We start from the raw sequence: 22,083 nt of genomic DNA, 5'->3' as shown, positions 1-22,083 counted from the left end.
CAGATGTGTCGAATATCGACGAGATTTCATTTAATGCGCTCATCTTCTTCACTCTATCCTTAAAGTCTCGGTTATGCACGTTCCGTATTTCTGGGTAGCTCTCCACGGATTCAATAAAATATTCTGTAACCTGCTTCATCCATTCCCGTTTCTCCTCCATTTCTGAAATTTGTTTGCATATAATACATACGTAAGCTGGTTGCATAAAATTATGTCACCACATGGAGTAAAAAGTTAAATATGAGTGTTATGCAGACGACATACTTACTATAACTTGCGCTTCCTACTTGCAGGAAATAGAAATAAATCCTAAAAGCTGCAAGTGACTTGCAGATACTTCTCGCGTGGTGTTCACACTGGAAGCGGAAAACGTGCAGCAAGCAACTTCCGCAATAAACTGCTACGGTCGCAAGTCGACTTGGCGATGTGTTTACACTGGCAAATCGCGCGGCAAGTTCTTCCGCGCAAGTAAATTGCTGCAACAACTTGCTGGTGTAAACCGAGCATTAATGACCCCCGGTCGGTGGTCGCTCTCCCCACGGAAAAGGGTGAAAAAGTATGGGAGTGAAATCACTCAATGTTGCATGAAACATGTGGAGAGGGACCAACACAGCATACAGAAAGGTCAAACAGCCTTCGAGCTTCGTTGAAATTAAAAACCGGGGTGGTAACACTGAGTTGTAGACACTCGTGATAAACTGGAATGTGGCGACACTTGTGAGAAATCCAGGATGCTGAGGGACCGGCGCAGGGTGTGTCGCAAATGCTGCGCCACTACCTGCCCGGCCACCGCCTGCTGCCGCTCTGTGTGACTGAGCGCTCGGCCTGTGCGAGCCCGGGCAGCTGCTTAGCGACATTCACACTCCTCCAGTGCAGCCAGGTTACATTATTTCAGAACTGTTTTCACTGCCTGCTGCCGCTCTGTGTGACTGAGCGCTCGGCCTGTGCCAGCCCGGGCAGCTGCCGAGGGACATTCACACTCCTCCAGTGCAGCCAGGTTACATTATTTCAGAACTGTTTTCACTGCCTGCTGCCGCTCTGTGTGACTGAGCGCTCGGCCTGTGCCAGCCCGGGCAGCTGCCGAGGGACATTCACACTCCTCCAGTGCAGCCAGGTTACATTATTTCAGAACTGTTTTCACTGCCTGCTGCCGCTCTGTGTGACTGAGCGCTCGGCCTGTGCCAGCCCGGGCAGCTGCCGAGGGACATTCACACTCCTCCAGTGCAGCCAGGTTACATTATTTCAGAACTGTTTTCACTGCCTGCTGCCGCTCTGTGTGACTGAGCGCTCGGCCTGTGCCAGCCCGGGCAGCTGCCGAGGGACATTCACACTCCTCCAGTGCAGCCAGGTTACATTATTTCAGAACTGTTTTCACTGCCTGCTGCCGCTCTGTGTGACTGAGCGCTCGGCCTGTGCCAGCCCGGGCAGCTGCCGAGGGACATTCACACTCCTCCAGTGCAGCCAGGTTACATTATTTCAGAACTGTTTTCACTGCCTGCTGCCGCTCTGTGTGACTGAGCGCTCGGCCTGTGCCAGCCCGGGCAGCTGCCGAGGGACATTCACACTCCTCCAGTGCAGCCAGGTTACATTATTTCAGAACTGTTTTCACTGCCTGCTGCCGCTCTGTGTGACTGAGCGCTCGGCCTGTGCTTGCCCGGGCAGCTGCCGAGGGACATTCACACTCCTCCAGTGCAGCCAGGTTACATTATTTCAGAACTGTTTTCACTGCCTGCTGCCGCTCTGTGTGACTGAGCGCTCGGCCTGTCCCAGCCCGGGCAGCTGCCGAGGGACATTCACACTCCTCCAGTGCAGCCAGGTTACATTATTTCAGAACTGTTTTCACTGCCTGCTGCCGCTCTGTGTGACTGAGCGCTCGGCCTGTGCCAGCCCGGGCAGCTGCCGAGGGACATTCACACTCCTCCAGTGCAGCCAGGTTACATTATTTCAGAACTGTTTTCACTGCCTGCTGCCGCTCTGTGTGACTGAGCGCTCGGCCTGTGCCAGCCCGGGCAGCTGCCGAGGGACATTCACACTCCTCCAGTGCAGCCAGGTTACATTATTTCAGAACTGTTTTCACTGCCTGCTGCCGCTCTGTGTGACTGAGCGCTCGGCCTGTGCCAGCCCGGGCAGCTGCCGAGGGACATTCACACTCCTCCAGTGCAGCCAGGTTACATTATTTCAGAACTGTTTTCACTGCCTGCTGCCGCTCTGTGTGACTGAGCGCTCGGCCTGTGCTTGCCCGGGCAGCTGCCGAGGGACATTCACACTCCTCCAGTGCAGCCAGGTTACATTATTTCAGAACTGTTTTCACTGCCTGCTGCCGCTCTGTGTGACTGAGCGCTCGGCCTGTCCCAGCCCGGGCAGCTGCCGAGGGACATTCACACTCCTCCAGTGCAGCCAGGTTACATTATTTCAGAACTGTTTTCACTGCCTGCTGCCGCTCTGTGTGACTGAGCGCTCGGCCTGTGCCAGCCCGGGCAGCTGCCGAGGGACATTCACACTCCTCCAGTGCAGCCAGGTTACATTATTTCAGAACTGTTTTCACTGCCTGCTGCCGCTCTGTGTGACTGAGCGCTCGGCCTGTGCCAGCCCGGGCAGCTGCCGAGGGACATTCACACTCCTCCAGTGCAGCCAGGTTACATTATTTCAGAACTGTTTTCACTGCCTGCTGCCGCTCTGTGTGACTGAGCGCTCGGCCTGTGCCAGCCCGGGCAGCTGCCGAGGGACATTCACACTCCTCCAGTGCAGCCAGGTTACATTATTTCAGAACTGTTTTCACTGCCTGCTGCCGCTCTGTGTGACTGAGCGCTCGGCCTGTGCCAGCCCGGGCAGCTGCCGAGGGACATTCACACTCCTCCAGTGCAGCCAGGTTACATTATTTCAGAACTGTTTTCACTGCCTGCTGCCGCTCTGTGTGACTGAGCGCTCGGCCTGTGCCAGCCCGGGCAGCTGCCGAGGGACATTCACACTCCTCCAGTGCAGCCAGGTTACATTATTTCAGAACTGTTTTCACTGCCTGCTGCCGCTCTGTGTGACTGAGCGCTCGGCCTGTGCCAGCCCGGGCAGCTGCCGAGGGACATTCACACTCCTCCAGTGCAGCCAGGTTACATTATTTCAGAACTGTTTTCACTGCCTGCTGCCGCTCTGTGTGACTGAGCGCTCGGCCTGTGCCAGCCCGGGCAGCTGCCGAGGGACATTCACACTCCTCCAGTGCAGCCAGGTTACATTATTTCAGAACTGTTTTCACTGCCTGCTGCCGCTCTGTGTGACTGAGCGCTCGGCCTGTGCTTGCCCGGGCAGCTGCCGAGGGACATTCACACTCCTCCAGTGCAGCCAGGTTACATTATTTCAGAACTGTTTTCACTGCCTGCTGCCGCTCTGTGTGACTGAGCGCTCGGCCTGTCCCAGCCCGGGCAGCTGCCGAGGGACATTCACACTCCTCCAGTGCAGCCAGGTTACATTATTTCAGAACTGTTTTCACTGCCTGCTGCCGCTCTGTGTGACTGAGCGCTCGGCCTGTGCCAGCCCGGGCAGCTGCCGAGGGACATTCACACTCCTCCAGTGCAGCCAGGTTACATTATTTCAGAACTGTTTTCACTGCCTGCTGCCGCTCTGTGTGACTGAGCGCTCGGCCTGTGCCAGCCCGGGCAGCTGCCGAGGGACATTCACACTCCTCCAGTGCAGCCAGGTTACATTATTTCAGAACTGTTTTCACTGCCTGCTGCCGCTCTGTGTGACTGAGCGCTCGGCCTGTGCCAGCCCGGGCAGCTGCCGAGGGACATTCACACTCCTCCAGTGCAGCCAGGTTACATTATTTCAGAACTGTTTTCACTGCCTGCTGCCGCTCTGTGTGACTGAGCGCTCGGCCTGTGCCAGCCCGGGCAGCTGCCGAGGGACATTCACACTCCTCCAGTGCAGCCAGGTTACATTATTTCAGAACTGTTTTCACTGCCTGCTGCCGCTCTGTGTGACTGAGCGCTCGGCCTGTGCCAGCCCGGGCAGCTGCCGAGGGACATTCACACTCCTCCAGTGCAGCCAGGTTACATTATTTCAGAACTGTTTTCACTGCCTGCTGCCGCTCTGTGTGACTGAGCGCTCGGCCTGTGCCAGCCCGGGCAGCTGCCGAGGGACATTCACACTCCTCCAGTGCAGCCAGGTTACATTATTTCAGAACTGTTTTCACTGCCTGCTGCCGCTCTGTGTGACTGAGCGCTCGGCCTGTGCCAGCCCGGGCAGCTGCCGAGGGACATTCACACTCCTCCAGTGCAGCCAGGTTACATTATTTCAGAACTGTTTTCACTGCCTGCTGCCGCTCTGTGTGACTGAGCGCTCGGCCTGTGCCAGCCCGGGCAGCTGCCGAGGGACATTCACACTCCTCCAGTGCAGCCAGGTTACATTATTTCAGAACTGTTTTGGGCAAGGAAGAGTGGCCTTAGTCAAATTAGAAATCGGACCTGATTTTGCCCCCACGACTTCATATCAACTGCCGGCCGAAGTGGCCGTGCGGTTAAAGGCGCTGCAGTCTGGAACCGCAAGACCACTACGGTCGCAGGTTCGAATCCTGCCTCGGGCATGGATGTTTGTGATGTCCTTAGGTTAGGTAGGTTTAACTAGTTCTAAGTTCTAGGGGACTAATGACCTCAGCAGTTGAGTCCCATAGTGCTCAGAGCCTTCATATCAACTATTAGTTGCGGCACAGTTATGCGTAAGGCCTTTTTCATTGGAATTTTTGTTCTGATTAATCTTACATGGGGCATAATTTTCGCTCAACCTCATATTTAACGATGTATTTTACAGAAACTATAGAAACCGAAAATATTTTCCATCTTTCAAACCCTCACCCAAAATCTGATATGATAGGAGTGGCAACTTTTTACCATGTATTAAGAGGAGCCAACTAAAGAATTTGGTTCTCGGTAGATACTTTTTTCTTTAATTATTTCGAAATAAACCTCAATTTTCCCACGGAACGCAGGGACGTGAACTGAGGTCTAATGTGAGTCATGCTAGCAATTAGCGTTTAGGAATGCAATTTATGTCTTGAAACTAGATGCATTCATCGTCAACTCAAGAAGACATTGTTTCTAACATTCTCTACGCAAAAATACTGATTGTGATTGTTAGAAAAGCTATAACTTTTCAGACTTCATTAGTGAATCTTTTACAATATGCAAGAGACATTTAGCCGACTTTGTGTCGTTTCCAGGGAACACCACAAGGAGGTAGTCTCTTTTCGTCCCCCATCATATTTATTTTCAATATTTACGAGATGATTATTTATTTACAATAGGGCGATCGGCTTGAACTGAACACCTTTTCAATGTTTACAAGTGTTGTTGTAGCTTCAGCCATTTCCTTTTCATTGTAATTTATGTGCTTTGGCCACGCAAGTAAGAAATGATTTTATATTGCCATCAACTTGGAGTCTCGTAAGGGCCTTAATTGCGCACTTCTTTCTTCTTTTCCCACCTAGATTTAAAACTAGTCGATCAAACTGGTGCCCATGATGTTCTGCGTCCTCTCTGAGAATTTTTACTAAGGAGTAAAAGTTTGGGTGAATCTTTGAAATTAACGTATTTATCCTCCGATTCCATCCTTCTGAAACATCGTTGCTGCGGTGACGCCTTCCTGCGCAGTTCCATATATCTCTTGGCATGTCTTCTTTATCCAGCCATTGTTCAACAAAATAGTCGTAAAAATCCTGCCGTTTTTCATTATCTGCCGTGCTCTCCTGAATGCATAGCCACCCATCATCTAACATGTCCAGGGGAATGTGAGCCAAAGCGGAACACAATCTTATGTGAAAACGAATTTCTTCGTTTTTCTTGTAGGCAGCAACAAGGCCGCAATTCTGCACATGCCTCCACAAGCACTGATTGAAATGGTAGTTGCAGCCATTAATCTTTGCATAAGGAAACAAATGTGTGACTGATTGGATGATTGCAGCTTCAAAATCCATCATCACAGCTATAGGATTCCATCCAGGAGGTACGTTGCTCTTAACAGCTGTGAAAAAGCGATCGTACGTTTTTCGCTTTTTATTGGGTAGCAAGGCGTACACGGTTGGAACTGTGTTTGTTTCCTCCTCAGAACTACAAATATCGGCATGAACAATAAATAACTGTCCAAACTGCTTGCTGGAGCTTTTGAACGTTCCATCGACAAAGAACCAATTGCAGTCTGTTAAACAGAATTTTCCCCTTTCGCTGGCGAACACCAATATCCTATCATTTGCTCCTCTTCGTCATCTGCAAGTAAAAATTTGCTCCAATCATTCATTAGCAAATGATGTTGTTGCAGAAATATTCCTGCAGCATAGGTCGGATCTTGTGCAGATCCCACGCTTTTTTGCCTGATGCGTTGCAGCAATCGTTTTGCACTCCTGTGGGACGGCAGTGATGTGACGATGTCGCATCCATGATTGAACAGCGAACCTACCTCTTCGGTGTAAACAGATTGCAGCGTCCGTTTCTTTTGCACGCCTTTTGGCGTTTGTCACTGTTTACAGCAGTAGTACTGAACCGCGGTGAGCTACCTGTTTGGTGTCCTTGTTGTTGTTGTGGTCTTCAGTCCTGGGACTGGCTTGATGCAGCTCTCCACGCTACTCTATCCTGTGCAAGCTTCTTCATCTCCCAGTACCTACTGCAGCCTACATCCTTCTGAATCTGCTTAGTGTATTCACCTCTTGGTCTCCCTCCACGATTTTTACCCTCCACGCTGCCCTCCATTACTAAATTGGTGATCCCTTGATGCCTCAGAACATGTCCTACCAACCGATCCGTTCTTCTAGTCAAGTTGTGCCACAAACTCCTCTTCTCCCCAATCCTATTCAATACCTCCTCATTAGTTATGTGATCTACCCATCTAATCTTCAGCATTCTTCTGTAGCACCACATTTCGAAGGCTTCTATTCTCTTCTTGTCTAAACTATTTATAGTCCATGTTTCACTTCCATACATAGCCACACTCCATACAAATACTTTCAGAAGCGACTTCCTGACACTTAAATCAATACATCTACATCTACATCTACATCCATACTCCGCAAGCCACCTGACGGTGTGTGCCGGAGGGTACCTTGAGTACCTCTATCGGTTCAGCCTTCTATTCCAGTCTCATATTGTTCGTGGAAAGAAGGATTGTCGGTATGCATCTGTGTGGGCTCTAATCTCTCTGATTTTATCTTCAATGTCTCTTCGCGAGATATACGTAGGAGGGAGCAATATACTGCTTGACTCTTCGGTGAAGGTATGTTCTCGAAACTTTAACAAAAGCCCTTACTCGATGTTACCAAATTTCTCTTCTTCAGAAACGCTTTCCTTGCCATTGCCAGTCTACATTTTATATCCTCTCTACTTCGACCATCACCAGTTATTTTGCTCCCCAAATAGCAAAACTCCTTTACTACTTTAAGTGTCTCATTTCCTAATCTAATTCCATCAGCGTCACCCGACTTAATTCGACTACATTCCATTATCCTCGTTTTGCTTTTGTTGATGTTCATCTTATATCCTCCCTTCAAGACACCATCCATTCCGTTCAACTGCTCTACCAAGTCCTTTGCTGTATCTGACAGAATTAGAATGTCATCGGCGAACCTCAAAGTTTTTATTTCTTCTCCATGGATTTTAATGCCTACTCCGAATTTTTCTTTTGATTCCTTTACTGCTTGCTCAATATAGAGATTGAATAGCATCGGGGAGAGGCTACAACCCTGTCTCACTCCCTTCCCAACCACTGCTTCCCTTTCATGTCCCTCGACTTTTATAACTGCCATCTGGTTTCCGTACAAATTGTAAATAGCCTTTCCCTCCCTGAATTTTACCCCTGCCACCTTGAGAATTTGAAAGAGAGTATTCCAGTCAACATTGTCAAAAGCTTTCTGTAAGTCTACAAATGTGTCCATAGCAGTACTGAACAGCGGTGCGCTACCTGTTTGGGGTCGCTGTAGACCGCCCACTATCTGCTAGGCCGGGTCTCCTCACAACTGTCACTCCTCACAAGCGCCCCAACCCCGGTAACATTAAGAGCGCAGTGGGAATTCCACTGTTGAATGTAGAGCAGAGAGCGGATAGGTGAAGTGAATAGAATACACTGAAGCCTCTGTGACGTGAGAGAAAAAGAAACAGGAGTCGACATAGAACTACGTTTGAGAATGACCACTGGACGCTTCGCCAGCAATATCTCAAACAGATAATACGCGCTCCACCGAAGTGTGTCGGCTGGACATCGACCAAAAAGTCGGCGATATCTTCTGCCTCGACATTAGCAAACATCGTTGAACTAATGTGGGCTGTCGGCTCAGCCTTCATTACAGCTTGATTTCCTCCCCCTCTTTCTAGGCATGAAACCACTAGCCAGCCCCGAGCAGTTCACAGAAAAGTGTTCTAGAAGCATTTCGAACAATTTAAAGAAACGTCTGCCAGTCACAGGGCGTCCTGGAAAGTGCTACGCATTCTGCCTGGGGAAACCGTAGGCTCTCGTGAGCGACGCATTCTGACGGAGTGGAAAAAAACTGCAGGCGATTCTTGTCAGATGCTTGCTTACTCCTTCCTTTCAACTTTCACAGGCACCTCTGCTCTACGGGACAGCTCTGCAACAGGCTTTAAAAATTCTTAAAAATTTTGCCCCTTGGCCGCTGTTCAAAAGACTCCCCGATGGCCGCCGACCTGCTCGAAGTCCATTGCTTCCTCAGCCTCTCCCGCTATCCTAGCCAGCGCAAAAACTAATTTTGTAAAGCATGCAGTACCACAATTGTTAGTGTGAAGCTGTGATCCGTACGATAAATAAATTGATAACTCCCCCCGCCCCAACATTCGATCCCAAATAATGTAAATGAGTTAATTTAATTGAGCAAATTAATTATGTTAACTCACCATCTCAGGAGGCAAAATACCACCACCTTACACGACACATCCATTAACGACCAATTTTCTGCTATGATCAGGCGACAGTTGCGGCGTTGCTTGATCACGCTGAAAATCTGCTCTACAGAGCACATTACATTCTCGTATTGTCATCAGTGTAGCCCTAGCCTGTGTTGTGCCAACCTGCACGCACACACACACACACACACATACACACACAGATTTGTTTGGAGACTCCATCAGTTACTGAATTTATTCTGTCACCATTATTTCTCCCTCACTGGCTGGCACCTCTTCATGAAGAACTCTGGGTTCCGTGATCTGGTGGTTTCATTTGAAAATGGCTCTGAGCACTATGGGACTTAACGTCCGCAGCTCCTCGTCGTGCGGTAGCGTTCCCGCTTCCTGCGCCCGGGTTCGATTCCCGGCGGGGTCAGGGATTTTCTCTGCCTCGTGATGACTGGGTGTTGTGTGATGTCCTTAGGTTAGTTAGGTTTAAGTAGTTCTAAGTTCTAGGGGACTGATGACCATAGATGTTGAGTCCCATAGTGCTCAGAGCCATTTGAACCATTTTTGAACTATGGGACTTAACATCTGAGGTCATCAGTCCCCTAGAACATAGAACAACTCGAACCTAACTAATCTAAGGACATCACACACATCCATGCCCGAGGCAGGATTCGAGCCTGCGACTGTAGCAGTAGCGCTGTGCCGGACTGAAGCGCCTAGAACCGCTCGGCCAAACCGGCCGGTGGTTTCATTTAGAATGGCTAAAGAACCAAGGCACAAAAAGCAAATTTACTGCAGATGGACCTTGATGAGGACAATTCCTTAGACTGTCTGCTTGGCAAATGCACCCTTCAGTCTATCCTTGAGTACGCTAATGAATCCTAAATTGCAAGTCTACATATGCCATCTGTCCACAAACACACTCTAAATCAAAATGAAAAAATATGAAAAACTGAAAGTCTGTGCCATTCTCCCTCATAATTCTTTTGATAAATGAATGAATGTCGTGTGATTAGCACTTCCCGTCGGGTAGACCGTTCGCCGGCGATTTGGGCGTCGATGGGGCTGAAATGATGATGGTTAGGACAACACAACACGCAGTCCCTGAGCGAAGAAAATCTCCGGCCCAGCCTGGAATCGAACTCGAGCCCTTGGGATTGACATTCCGTCGCGGTGGCCACTGTTTTTTTTTTTTTTAATGTTCAGTTTATTGGTCATAACATTCTACAGTAGTACATAATTTTCACCTGACATTTAAAAATAACAAAACAAACTAAAATTAATTACCAGCTACTGGGGGCAGACATTCTTTTGACTATCAATATGCGATCGACATATGAAACAGTGTATCAGAAAAATCATTTTTAACTGCAAAGATTGGTATGACCCCTCCTTAATCTGGTAATACACCTAGAATTGTTCTGATCCGCATTATTTACTTTTTGCGTTACACAGAATTTTTTTTAAATAAAAGAAGAACAAGAATCAAGCAGGATCACCACTGTGAATGAATGTTAACATAGAAGGTAGCAGTGATCTGCATTTATTTTTACGTTTGTTGAATGCTGAAAGTTGCATGTCAACCAGCACCACAAATATAACGTAACAAAGAAATGTATATAATAAACTACAGATGGCCTGCATTTAACTTTAGTTTACTATTGGTCATCATTAATAACCAAAACTCACTTACCTAAACATATATGCACACACACACACACACACACACACACACACACACACACACATACACACACACACGTGCATAAACATTTTATTTGGAAACATAAATTATGCAAACCTCAAAATATTGCAAGACATACAAAGAAATTATGTCAAATGGCTTTGCCAAACAGAGACACTATTTGATGATAAAAAACAAGAAATATCACATGAATACGGAAGCATGAACATAAAAGATATAAAAATGCATATCATTGTTAAAAGTTGTACAGGAATTAGAAGTGTGGTTGTAGCCTTTAAATCGGCCGCGGTCCGGTAGTATACGTCGGACCCGCGTGTCGCCACTGTCAGTGATTGCAGACCGAGCGCCGCCACACGGCAGGTCTAGAGAGACGTCCTAGCACTCGCCCCAGTTGTACAGCAGACTTTGCCAGAGATGGATCACTGACAAATACGCTCTCATTTGCCGAGACGATAGTTAGCATAGCCTTCAGCTACGTCATTTGCTACGACCCAGTAAGGCGCCATTACCAGTTTATATTGAGATCATAATTAATGTATCATCAAGAGCGATGTTCTCCAACTATGGATTAAAGTTAAGTATTCCAGAAGCTATGTACTATTTTTGGCTACTATAATTACTTACCTTGTTCCAGACCTCACGCCAGTCTGCGTGTAATTAAACGCGTGCATTTCGGCCTTCTCTAGCAACACGGTGTTGGCTCTTCTGCCAACACATCAAGAAGTATTACTTGAATACGAAAAAAGGAACATAAAACATACTGAAAATGTTAGACGTTATTATAAGTTGTGCAGAAATCATCTTTGGCTTGTGTGCCGTAGAACTGCCTTTAAAGAACTAACCTTACACTGTAAATGGTTGAGCACCGAATTTGAACAGGGGAAGCACTGTATTTTGGGCAGGGAATGCTTTGTTTTTTGAGTAGGAGAGGCAGTATGTTTGGAATAGAGAAGGCATTGTATTGCCGGCTCTGTGGTAGAAGGCCGTCTATTGCGGTACCAAAAGAGTGCGTGCTGCATTGCAGTGGTTCAGGGGTGCCGGTTGCTCAACCACAGGTGGGGCTGATGCACTGCACGGTGCCTGCAGTCGTGGCTGCTGCAGGTGGCAAGTGGGTGTCAGAAGAAGTGTGCATCTGAGGTACCAGTCTCCACCAACAGATCCCAGGGTTGGTCGTCCACGTGGCGGGGTGCCTCCCACGCCTGCTTCATCACCATCATCCGCCCCCGCTGGAATTCGAACCCGGGCCCAGTTGACAGCCCGTCTTCCTGGTGGTAACAGCATGCCTCAAATCAGGCCGTTGCCTCTCCCAAGTCCTCAGTGTGGAGAAACATTTGCTTCTCTGCTAAGTGTCCCCACAACAGTTATCTGCACAAAATGAACATCAAATCGTAACCTACATGACGTATGTTACAACATCTTTAGATTTACATAAATGACATTTAAATTCTAAGTTTGAATTAAAGGTTAAATTCTTAGAGAAACAACGTAAATGTTGACATTAATATTGTTTCTCGTTTATCAATCTGAGTTACAAATCTTTTGCAATACTGAAAAATAAACGTTAATTTTCTTAAAAAGTTTGACTCAAATTTCTGAAAAATCTTCCACTAAATATTTTTTGCAACGTGACTTTCACACAGGTTAGTGATAGTGTGGTTTAGTATTTTTAGTGCTTCGTTAGTAAGCATGCAAGTGTATAGTCAGTACATGTTTTACTAGTGTACACATTCTGCTATTCATACCACTACAGTTAATTGAACTTACTGTTGCGTTGTAGAGCTCCGTTTTATTGACGTCCGCCAGCCATTTCGAGGACGTTGCTGCATTCAATGTCCCCAATCGGCTGCCGCCATCACCTGCTTTATATTAACACTTCTTTTCTTCTCTGTATCTTTTTTGTATTTAACTTTCGTACCTAAGTTTATTGGGCGAAGTTCTATAAATGGATCTTCTTGCTGAGCATTGCCTTGTGTATTCCCATTTCGTTGGAACTGGGTTCCGTTGTTTCTGCCGCCACCATTCTTTCTTCTTTGATTATTCCGGTTCCAGAATTGCAGAGCACTGTATTGTGGCCTCCTTCAGTTTCCATTCCAATTATTTGGTCTTCTGAGGTCCCCTTCCTTGTGGTGATGACTATTATTATTGTCGTGTGGCTGCTCAGAAGTAGGCTCGTGCCGTCCTCGCATATTCTTGGCTGGCTCTTCTCTCTGAACGAACTGGACCTCTCGTAAAATTCCTTGGAATGTTACTACGTGGTCGCCGCACTTTCCAGTCAGCACTCGCTGGTATGAAAGCAGCAGTGTCGTAACGAATAGCCATATAATTTCGCTGTCACCGCGCGGAGTGTCCAGAAACTGGTTTTTCTTGGTCATTTGGTCAAAGAATTTTACAGCACTTTTGGAGCCAGATGACATCGAGGCATCATCAATTCGTGTTTGATTCTCTCTTGCGTCGATCGAGACCAGTAACGACTAAGGAACATGTTTCTGAACTCATCACACTTCCGGAATGACCGGGTTTTCTTTCCCATAGTCTCTGCGGCTCTTCTGGGCTCGAGACCATATCGACTGGACCCTAGACGGCGGGAAAGCCGTACCCTGGTCAGATGGGTCCCGATCTCAGTCGGTAAGAGCTGATGGTAGGGTTCGAATGCGGCGCAGACCCCACGAAGCTACGGGCACAAGTTGTGAACAAGGCACTGTGCAACCTGGTTTTGGCTCCGTAACGGTGTGAGCTGTGTTTACGTGGATCCGCCTCAGTTGTGCTAATATTTATCCAGACCACGACCGCTTTCGAGATTTTAAAATCCCATCTTCAGGTGTATGAAACTGTAGTACCTGGTAATACATAACATGCGGTTCAAGAGTTGCAATCATTGCATGATGACGGAATTTGTCCGCCGTCGTGCAGCCGCACGGTAGGAACGCGAGCATGTGTGTAGATAATTCATCCATCTTGGAACTCGAGAATATCGAAGATTTTTGCCTGTTATCGGTATCGATACTGGGAAGATATCGCGCCCGGGAATGCCAAGACTTTCAAGAATGAAGAAAAAAAAAAACATCTTTTGCTGTGATATTATTACAAATCAACAATTTTCGATTTTTTTTTTTTTTTGGTTGTACTGTGAAATCTTTCCGCTGTCCAAATTTCAAGATTCTACGTCGTCGGGAAGTACCCTTTAGATTTTGATGAGTGACTTCGCGCGCATCAAAATAGGTGGCGTAAACGGCCGTACCTTTTGATTGCACTGACTTAGAAGCTTACATTTACTACATCGGCAAGGCACTATTCTATTAGTACCTGATTTAAATGTATGTGATATAAATTTCAGCTTCATACGTCTATCCATTCCTGCAGAAAAGGGGTCTTAGCAAACGGACAGAGAGTCAGACATTCGGATAAAAAAATGACATAATATTTTTTTTTCGTGTGACATAATTAAATATTAAGTTTTTGGATGTTCTATTCCTTCGGTTGTAGTGTGGAACATTGCTTCTTTACAAAATTCACGATTCTCGGTGAACGGGAATTACACTACAAATTTTGATGAGTGAGTTTGCGAGTATCAAATTACGTGGCATAAATGGCCGTATCTTTTGATTACAATGACTTTGAAGCTTAAGGTTTTTACACAGCTTACGGAACGTAGATGTTAGTATGCGAGATAAATTTCTGTTTGATTCGTCCACCCGTTACTGAGAAGAAAGGTTTGTTGATGACACTAGCTTGGTAGTAAAGGATGTTGTGTGCAACATTGACTCGGTTTCAAGTAGTGCAGTACATGACCTCAGTTCATGGCTTGTAGCAAATAAACTAACAACGTTAAATCACAGTAAGACTCAGTTTTTACAGTTTCTAACACACAATTCAACAAAAAATGGTTCAAATGGCTCTGAGCACTATGCGACTTAACTTCTGAGGTCATCAGTCGCCTAGAACTTAGAACTAATTGAACCTAACTAACCTAAGGACATCACACACATCCATGCCCGAGGCAGGATTCGAACCTGCGACCGTAGAGGTCACACGGTTCCAGACTGAAGCGCCTAGAACCGCATGGCCACACAATTCAACAAAATCTGACGTTTTAATCTCACACAACGGGCATATGATTAGTGAAACTGAACAGTTCAAATTTCTAGGTGTTCAGATAGATAGTAAGGTGTCGTGGAAAGCCCACGTTCAAGATGTTGTTCAAAGACTTAATACTGCCATTTTAACTATTCGAATGGTATCGAAAGTGAGTGATACTTCGACACGTAAATTAGTCTACTTTGCTTATTTTCGTTCACTTATGTCGTATGGTATTATGTTTTGGGGTAACTCTTCCCATTCTAGAAGGATATTTTTGGCTCGGAAACGGGCGGTTCGGGCAATAAGTGGTGTGAGCTCACAAACCTCGTGTCAACCTCTGTTCACGCGTCTGGGTGTTTTGACATGGGCCTCTCAATATTGTAACCTCCCACAAAAATAATTTAAAAAAGAACCAAGTGTAACCTCCCCACAGAATATATTAATTAGATGAATTTTAGTTAGTGTAACCTCCCACGGAAATAATAATTAAATGAATTTTAAATATTGTAACCTCTGAACAAAATTGGTTCCCACACACATTTAATGTAACAGCAAAATTCTTTTCTCGTTTAATGTTAAGTTCGAAACTGAAAAATTCCTAAACACCAAAATAAAAAATTCAGTAACCTGGTAAATTTTAGGACGACAGCAGCGCTGCGCCTCGGCCCTGTATTCTGAATTAAAAAAAAAAAATTCTTACCTGAATAAAAACTGCAAATATATCTGCTCTTACCTAAAAAATTTTCGGCACAGCTCCGTGCAATGCTGGCCCATGCTTTGTGATTCACGAAAGGAATAATTATCCATTGGATATATTCTTTAAATTGAATTGAATGCTTTTTTTAAAAAAAATTACTTTATATTATAAAAATTATTATTGTGGCGTTTTTTTTAAAGAAATTGGATGACAGTTAACATACATTACTAGATATGCGCAAGACTGCTTCTTTACCTTATACAATAATACTCATCCTCCAGAGCCCCGACCAGGGCAGACTGCAGACAAGCGCAGACACGCGCCGACTACTGCCGACTACTGCAGACTACTGCATACTAGCGACAAGCAACAACTAACTACATACTGCTCTCTGGTCAGAGACTCTCCTAAGTCTTGCCTGTTGCAGGCAGCGCATACATCGCATACCTCTTACATAACCCTCCACTGGGGGGGGGGGGGGGGGGGGGGGCAAAAATTTGGCAGCGATGGTGAGTCAATTGGACTTGCCATGAGCAACAAATTTTTCCTAATTAACTAAGTTTATAATCACAGAATATATACATATATATAAGTGCAGAACATTAAATAAAATATAGTGCACATGCACTGAGTACAGAACATATCAAGCAATGACAAAATGTATACGCAATGAGTACAAAACGTATTAACAAATGACAAAAATGCACATGCACTGTAGTACAGAACATATCAGCAAATCACAAAATGTATACGGAATGAGTACAAATCATATTAACAAATGACAAAGTGCACACGCACTGTAGTTTTTTTTATTATTATTTTACAAGAACTAGGATAGGAAAGGGAAGGATTGCATCATGATTGTAGCACATTAGGTTGGACGCAGCTGCACTGAAAGTCCATATCTTTCTACAGAAGCACAACACCAAGAGACAATCTGAAGTTCTTTTCCCTGAAGTATTAATCAGTGTAGCCAAGACACTGAAATGTCGTAGTAATATTCCATGTTATCATTTTGGTAGTACATTAGGTACACCAAACAGTGCGACCATAATAACATCTCCATCGCTCAAGGTGGTGGACAGCATGTCGTGTCAACACCACGTTCTTGTAAGGTACATCAAAGTAAAATTAGTGAAAAAACCAAATATACTGCTCCATGAGCATGAGGATAGACAGGACAAACGGATATTGCAGTAATTTCTGGTAATTAGGTCAGAAGGTGAAGGACATTAAGTCTTATGCCAGTCATCATTGATAATTACACTAGTCTATTAACTGATTTGAGTAATTCGTGGCACTCATCGCCTAGTTACTGAACATTTCTGTACCATGTATGCAGTATTACAGAATAATGTTCATAAGTTATCTGTTTACAGAGAACATTGGCACTCATTGACCAGTTACAAACCATCAGAAGTCATCATTCAAAAGAGGAGCTAATGAGTGTAGCATCAAGCTACTGGTATTCATATATATAGCATAAAAGTGGCATAATATGAATTTAAAATATAAGAAACAGTGGCATTCGTTGGTCAGCAAGTATTGAATATTACAAAACATTTTTCATCATTCAAGTGACATATGACATATTTAAAAATAATTATTGGCAGTCATTGGCCAGTTACAAATCATCAGAAATCATCAGTCAAAACAGGAGTTAAAGAGTGTAGAGCATGCATGCATTATTACAAAATATCATTCACTATTACTCAGAACTCATCATTCAAGTGACATAAGACATAATTAAAATGTAACATACTGTAACTATTACTCAAAGTCTGTGATTAGAAAACATCATTCAGTATTACTCATAACTCTTTTAAACTAGCAGCATTATTTGGGACTGGTAATACATTTTTTTGTGCTAGCAATGCATTGCGCTGGGATCGATAATTAATTGCTGGGGCATAACAATATTTGTTTTTGACTTATTGCTGCAAATGAAGATGGGTAACGTCATTCGTCATGAGTCAGCTGTAGCAAGGTTATGAAACAAATAGAGTATATGTGATCACATTCATGAATGACACAGGTTTAATGACCAACTACTTATAATACATTAATTTCATGAATAGCTTCTCCTGGAAAAATACAAAATGGATTATTAAGCTGAAAGAAGAAACGCATATTATGCTGAAAAGTAGTGAACTTCGAATTAACAGGTAATGAAATGTGTATTAAATATATATGTTCTCTAGCTGTCCTTTCCAAAACCTTCAGTCATCATACCACGCGACATAAGACATACTGTCAAAACGAACTGCAACAAATACCTAAATAACTACATAGCATTTCTTAACTAACAGTAAATATATAAACTTCATCATTATTTTCATCTGCAAAGAAAAACTTCATTATCATTACTATCATCACCTGCAAAGAAAAACTTCATTATCCATATCACCATAATTCCATTATTATCATCACCTGTAAAGAAAAACTTCATTATCCATATTAGCATATTCTGCATCACTATTCATCTGCAAAAAAAGTCACTTCATTATACAACTATTCATAGTATAGAGTTCCTTATTTCTAGCATATTTCATCACTAAAACTAAGATATGTAGTTCTGTCTGACAGCATGCATCAATCGCCTCGTATTCTGAAAGAAAAAATTAGTTAAGACTGCTATCATACGATGTGTATAGTATATTCTTGTTAATGCTTGTTAATTCTGATCCATTTACTCTTCGTGACGAGGTATTGCATCTTCTTTCGTTCATTCCGAAGGTGAAATTCCCATTTCTGTTTAATTTATTTCTTTTACACGTTATTTCTTTCTGAAAATGATGAACAATGATTAATGTCTTGCATTTAAATCATATACCCCTTAAATAAAAACTGGTTTCTAGTGATATAATTAAGCATACAGCATAGCATGACAGAAAACGTAATACGTCAAAAACATAGACAGTGTGCAGGTGCAAAAATGTACACAGAGTATCACAATGTAGCAGCAAAAACAAAAAAACAAAAAATGTAAAATAGTCACGATGTTGAGATATCATAAGGCAAATGTCAAAATCAACTGGTGTTTGTTACATCTTAAATATTTCATAGTGCATACAAACAAAACAGGAAAACAATCATACATACATGAAAAATGGAAAATGTGCACATTCTGATGTGTAACGGCAAGAAAAGCGACCTGCTAACCTTACCTTGCCGGGCACTTGCCAAGAAAAAATACGATAATCTTCAGTAAGTGTTCATGTGAATATAATTGCATAAGTGGTCATAAAACAAAATCAGGAAATGGCGTTACAGTGTGATAAATCATAAAGTATGTTCATTCAATAAAGGGTTTGATGTTGGAGATACGGTGATTTCCTTTGGTTTTTCTGGTTCTCAGAGTTTCGACGTGTACTACATTGGGGTGAGGAATGCTGCGAATTCGATATGGACCTGCATAGAAGCTCAAATTTACTACATCTACTTTTTCCTCTATTAGATAAATAATGTGTGCGTACTAATATCTTCTGTCCAATGTGAAAGTCACGGCGTGTACAAACCTGTTTTTGCTGTCTTCTCCGGCGCTCTGCGGCACGTTTTATGTTGTTCAGCGCAATGTCAATTATTTCATGGTGTCGTAGTCGACGAGATGTAGGAAAGATTACTAATTCTTTAATTTTGTTAGGTGGTTCAACATTTTTCAGTATAACAGACGGAGATAGCATAGTAGATTCATTTGGTATGGAATTAATTACATCCTGGAATGAGAGTATTTGTGTGTCCCAATCAATATGTTTTTTATGGCAGTATATTCTACACAGTTTACCAATTTCTTTCATTAATCGTTCACAAGGGTTCGAAGAAGCATGGTACCTGGATATATACACTCCTGGAAATTGAAATAAGAACACCGTGAATTCATTGTCCCAGGAAGGGGAAACTTTATTGACACATTCCTGGGGTCAGATACATCACATGATCACACTGACAGAACCACAGGCACATAGACACAGGCAACAGAGCATGCACAATGTCGGCACTAGTACAGTGTATATCCACCTTTCGCAGCAATGCAGGCTGCTATTCTCCCATGGAGACGATCGTAGAGATGCTGGATGTAGTCCTGTGGAACGGCTTGCCATGCCATTTCCACCTGGCGCCTCAGTTGGACCAGCGTTCGTGCTGGACGTGCAGACCGCGTGAGACGACGCTTCATCCAGTCCCAAACATGCTCAATGGGGGACAGATCCGGAGATCTTGCTGGCCAGGGTAGTTGACTTACACCTTCTAGAGCACGTTGGGTGGCACGGGATACATGCGGACGTGCATTGTCCTGTTGGAACAGCAAGTTCCCTTGCCGGTCTAGGAATGGTAGAACGATGAGTTCGATGACGGTTTGGATGTACCGTGCACTATTCAGTGTCCCCTCGACGATCACCAGTGGTGTACGGCCAGTGTAGGAGATCGCTCCCCACACCATGATGCCGGGTGTTGGCCCTGTGTGCCTCGGTCGTATGCAGTCCTGATTGTGGCGCTCACCTGCACGGCGCCAAACACGCATACGACCATCATTGGCACCAAGGCAGAAGCGACTCTCATCGCTGAAGACGACACGTCTCCATTCGTCCCTCCATTCACGCCTGTCGCGACACCACTGGAGGCGGGCTGCACGATGTTGGGGCGTGAGCGGAAGACGGCCTAACGGTGTGCGGGACCGTAGCCCAGCTTCATGGAGACGGTTGCGAATGGTCCTCGCCGATACCCCAGGAGCAACAGTGACCCTAATTTGCTGGGAAGTGGCGGTGCGATCCCCTACGGCACTGCGTAGGATCCTACGGTCTTGGCGTGCATCCGTGCGTCGCTGCGGTCCGGTCCCAGGTCGACGGGCACGTGCACCTTCCGCCGACCACTGGCGACAACATCGATGTACTGTGGAGACCTCACGCCCCACGTGTTGAGCAATTCGGCGGTACGTCCACCCGGCCTCCCGCATGCCCACTATACGCCCTCGCTCAAAGTCCGTCAACTGCACATAAGGTTCACGTCCACGCTGTCGCGGCATGCTACCAGTGTTAAAGACTGCGATGGAGCTCCGTGTGCCACGGCAAACTGGCTGACACTGACGGCGGCGGTGCACAAATGCTGCGCAGCTAGCGCCATTCGACGGCCAACACCGCGGTTCCTGGTGTGTCCGCTGTGCCGTGCGTGTGATCATTGCTTGTACAGCCCTCTCGCAGTGTCCGGAGCAAGTATGGTGGGTCTGACACACCGGTGTCAATGTGTTCTTTTTTCCATTTCCAGGAGTGTGGATCGGAGAAATGTTTCTGGCTCGTAACATACGTCTCCATATAGCAGATCGAAACTGTGATCCATTGTCGGTAATTACTTTCAATACATGCCCTACATGAAATAGAAAATGTTTTACAAATGCTTTCGAAACAGTTTTAGCAGTAGCTTTGCGTAACAGAGTGAAGATAACAAATTTTGAAGTGAGTTCAACAGCGACAAAGATGTAGCAAAAACCTCTATTAGTTCTGGGAATCGGACCAAAAATGTCTACAGCGGCCATGTGTCTCAATTTAACAGGTACAATGGGATGTAATGGAGGAATATGTGAAGTCGTATTTGACTTAGCTTTCTGGCAGATTTTACATGACGCTAAAACTCGTCGAATACGTTTCTCCATGTTGGTAAAATAACAGTTCTGTCTCAATATAAGAAAATATTTTCTGGCTCCGTAATGTGCGTAACTTAAATGAGTATACCAGATTAATTTGTTAACAAGTTCGTCAGGAATGCATAATAACCAATTGTTGCTGTCAGGGTGAGAGCGGCGAAACAGAATGTTATTGCATACAGTGTAATGGTTTCTAATGGTAACATTATTCCTATCTTGCCAAAGGTGTTTAATTTCTTTCTATAAGTTGTCTTTACTCTGCTCTTGTGCTATGTCTTGTAATGACGACGAAATGAAATTTTCAAATGCAACTTGTTGAATGTACATGACGCTGAAATTTGCTTTGCAGAAGTTGGTTGCGATGTCTTGCTGATTGTTGCTGAGAGAACTGGATAGTGCGTCTGTTACAATATTTTGTGTACCGGGAATGTGAACAATTGTAAAATTAAATTCCTGCAAATAAAGTTTTCATCTACTTAATCTGTCGTGTGTAAATTTAGCGGAAAGTAAAAATTGTATCGCTCTATGGTCTGTGTAAACGGTGGTATGTCTTCCATAAAGAAAATGCCGAAATCTCGTAAATGCCCATACAACACATAATGTTTCAAGTTCTGTAACAGAATAATTGCGTTCAGCAGGTGACAGAATGCGACTCGCAAAGGCTATGTTTTTAATTACTGTACAACCATCTTCTTCAATTTCCTGAAAAATGTGTACGCCTAAAGCGGTGTTAGAACTGTCGGTGGCAATGGAAAAATTTCTAGTAAGATCTGGATGTGATAAAAGTGGTGCATTCAACAAAGCTTCTTTCAGATTCATAAATTCAGAATGTGCTTGCTTATCCCAGGACCAAGTAGTGTTTTTACCTGTCAATTGACGTAACCTAGGGGTGTCTAAAGCAATGAATAAATTTACGAAAAAAGTTAATTAAACCCAAAAAGCTGCGTAGTTGTTTCTTCGTCGCAGGAACAGTAATGTCACGTAAAGCTTGAAGTTTTTCTGGGTCAAGCGCAATGCCTTATGCTGAAATTACATGTCCAAGAAATTTTAGAGAAGTTTTGCCAAAGTGCGATTTACTGAGGTTAACTGTGAG

General features: G+C 44.6%; 1 protein-coding gene across 1 annotated transcript in view; it reads left to right on the top strand.

Moving 5' to 3' along the window:
• The first annotated feature begins 763 nt into the window (after window positions 1-763).
• LOC126210021 (uncharacterized) overlaps window positions 764-22,083 on the top strand; it is a 131,515-nt gene continuing 110,195 nt past the window's right edge. The window contains exon 1 of the mRNA XM_049939125.1: window positions 764-4,316. Coding sequence (XP_049795082.1) covers window positions 764-4,316 — 3,553 coding nt within the window. The remainder of the gene's footprint in view (window positions 4,317-22,083) is intronic.

This window comes from Schistocerca nitens, chromosome 10 (assembly GCF_023898315.1).
Source record: "Schistocerca nitens isolate TAMUIC-IGC-003100 chromosome 10, iqSchNite1.1, whole genome shotgun sequence".
Lineage (NCBI taxonomy): Eukaryota > Metazoa > Arthropoda > Insecta > Orthoptera > Acrididae > Schistocerca > Schistocerca nitens.
The sequence above is the reverse complement of the archived record's forward strand: the minus strand, read 5'-3'. Positions and strand labels throughout refer to the sequence as shown.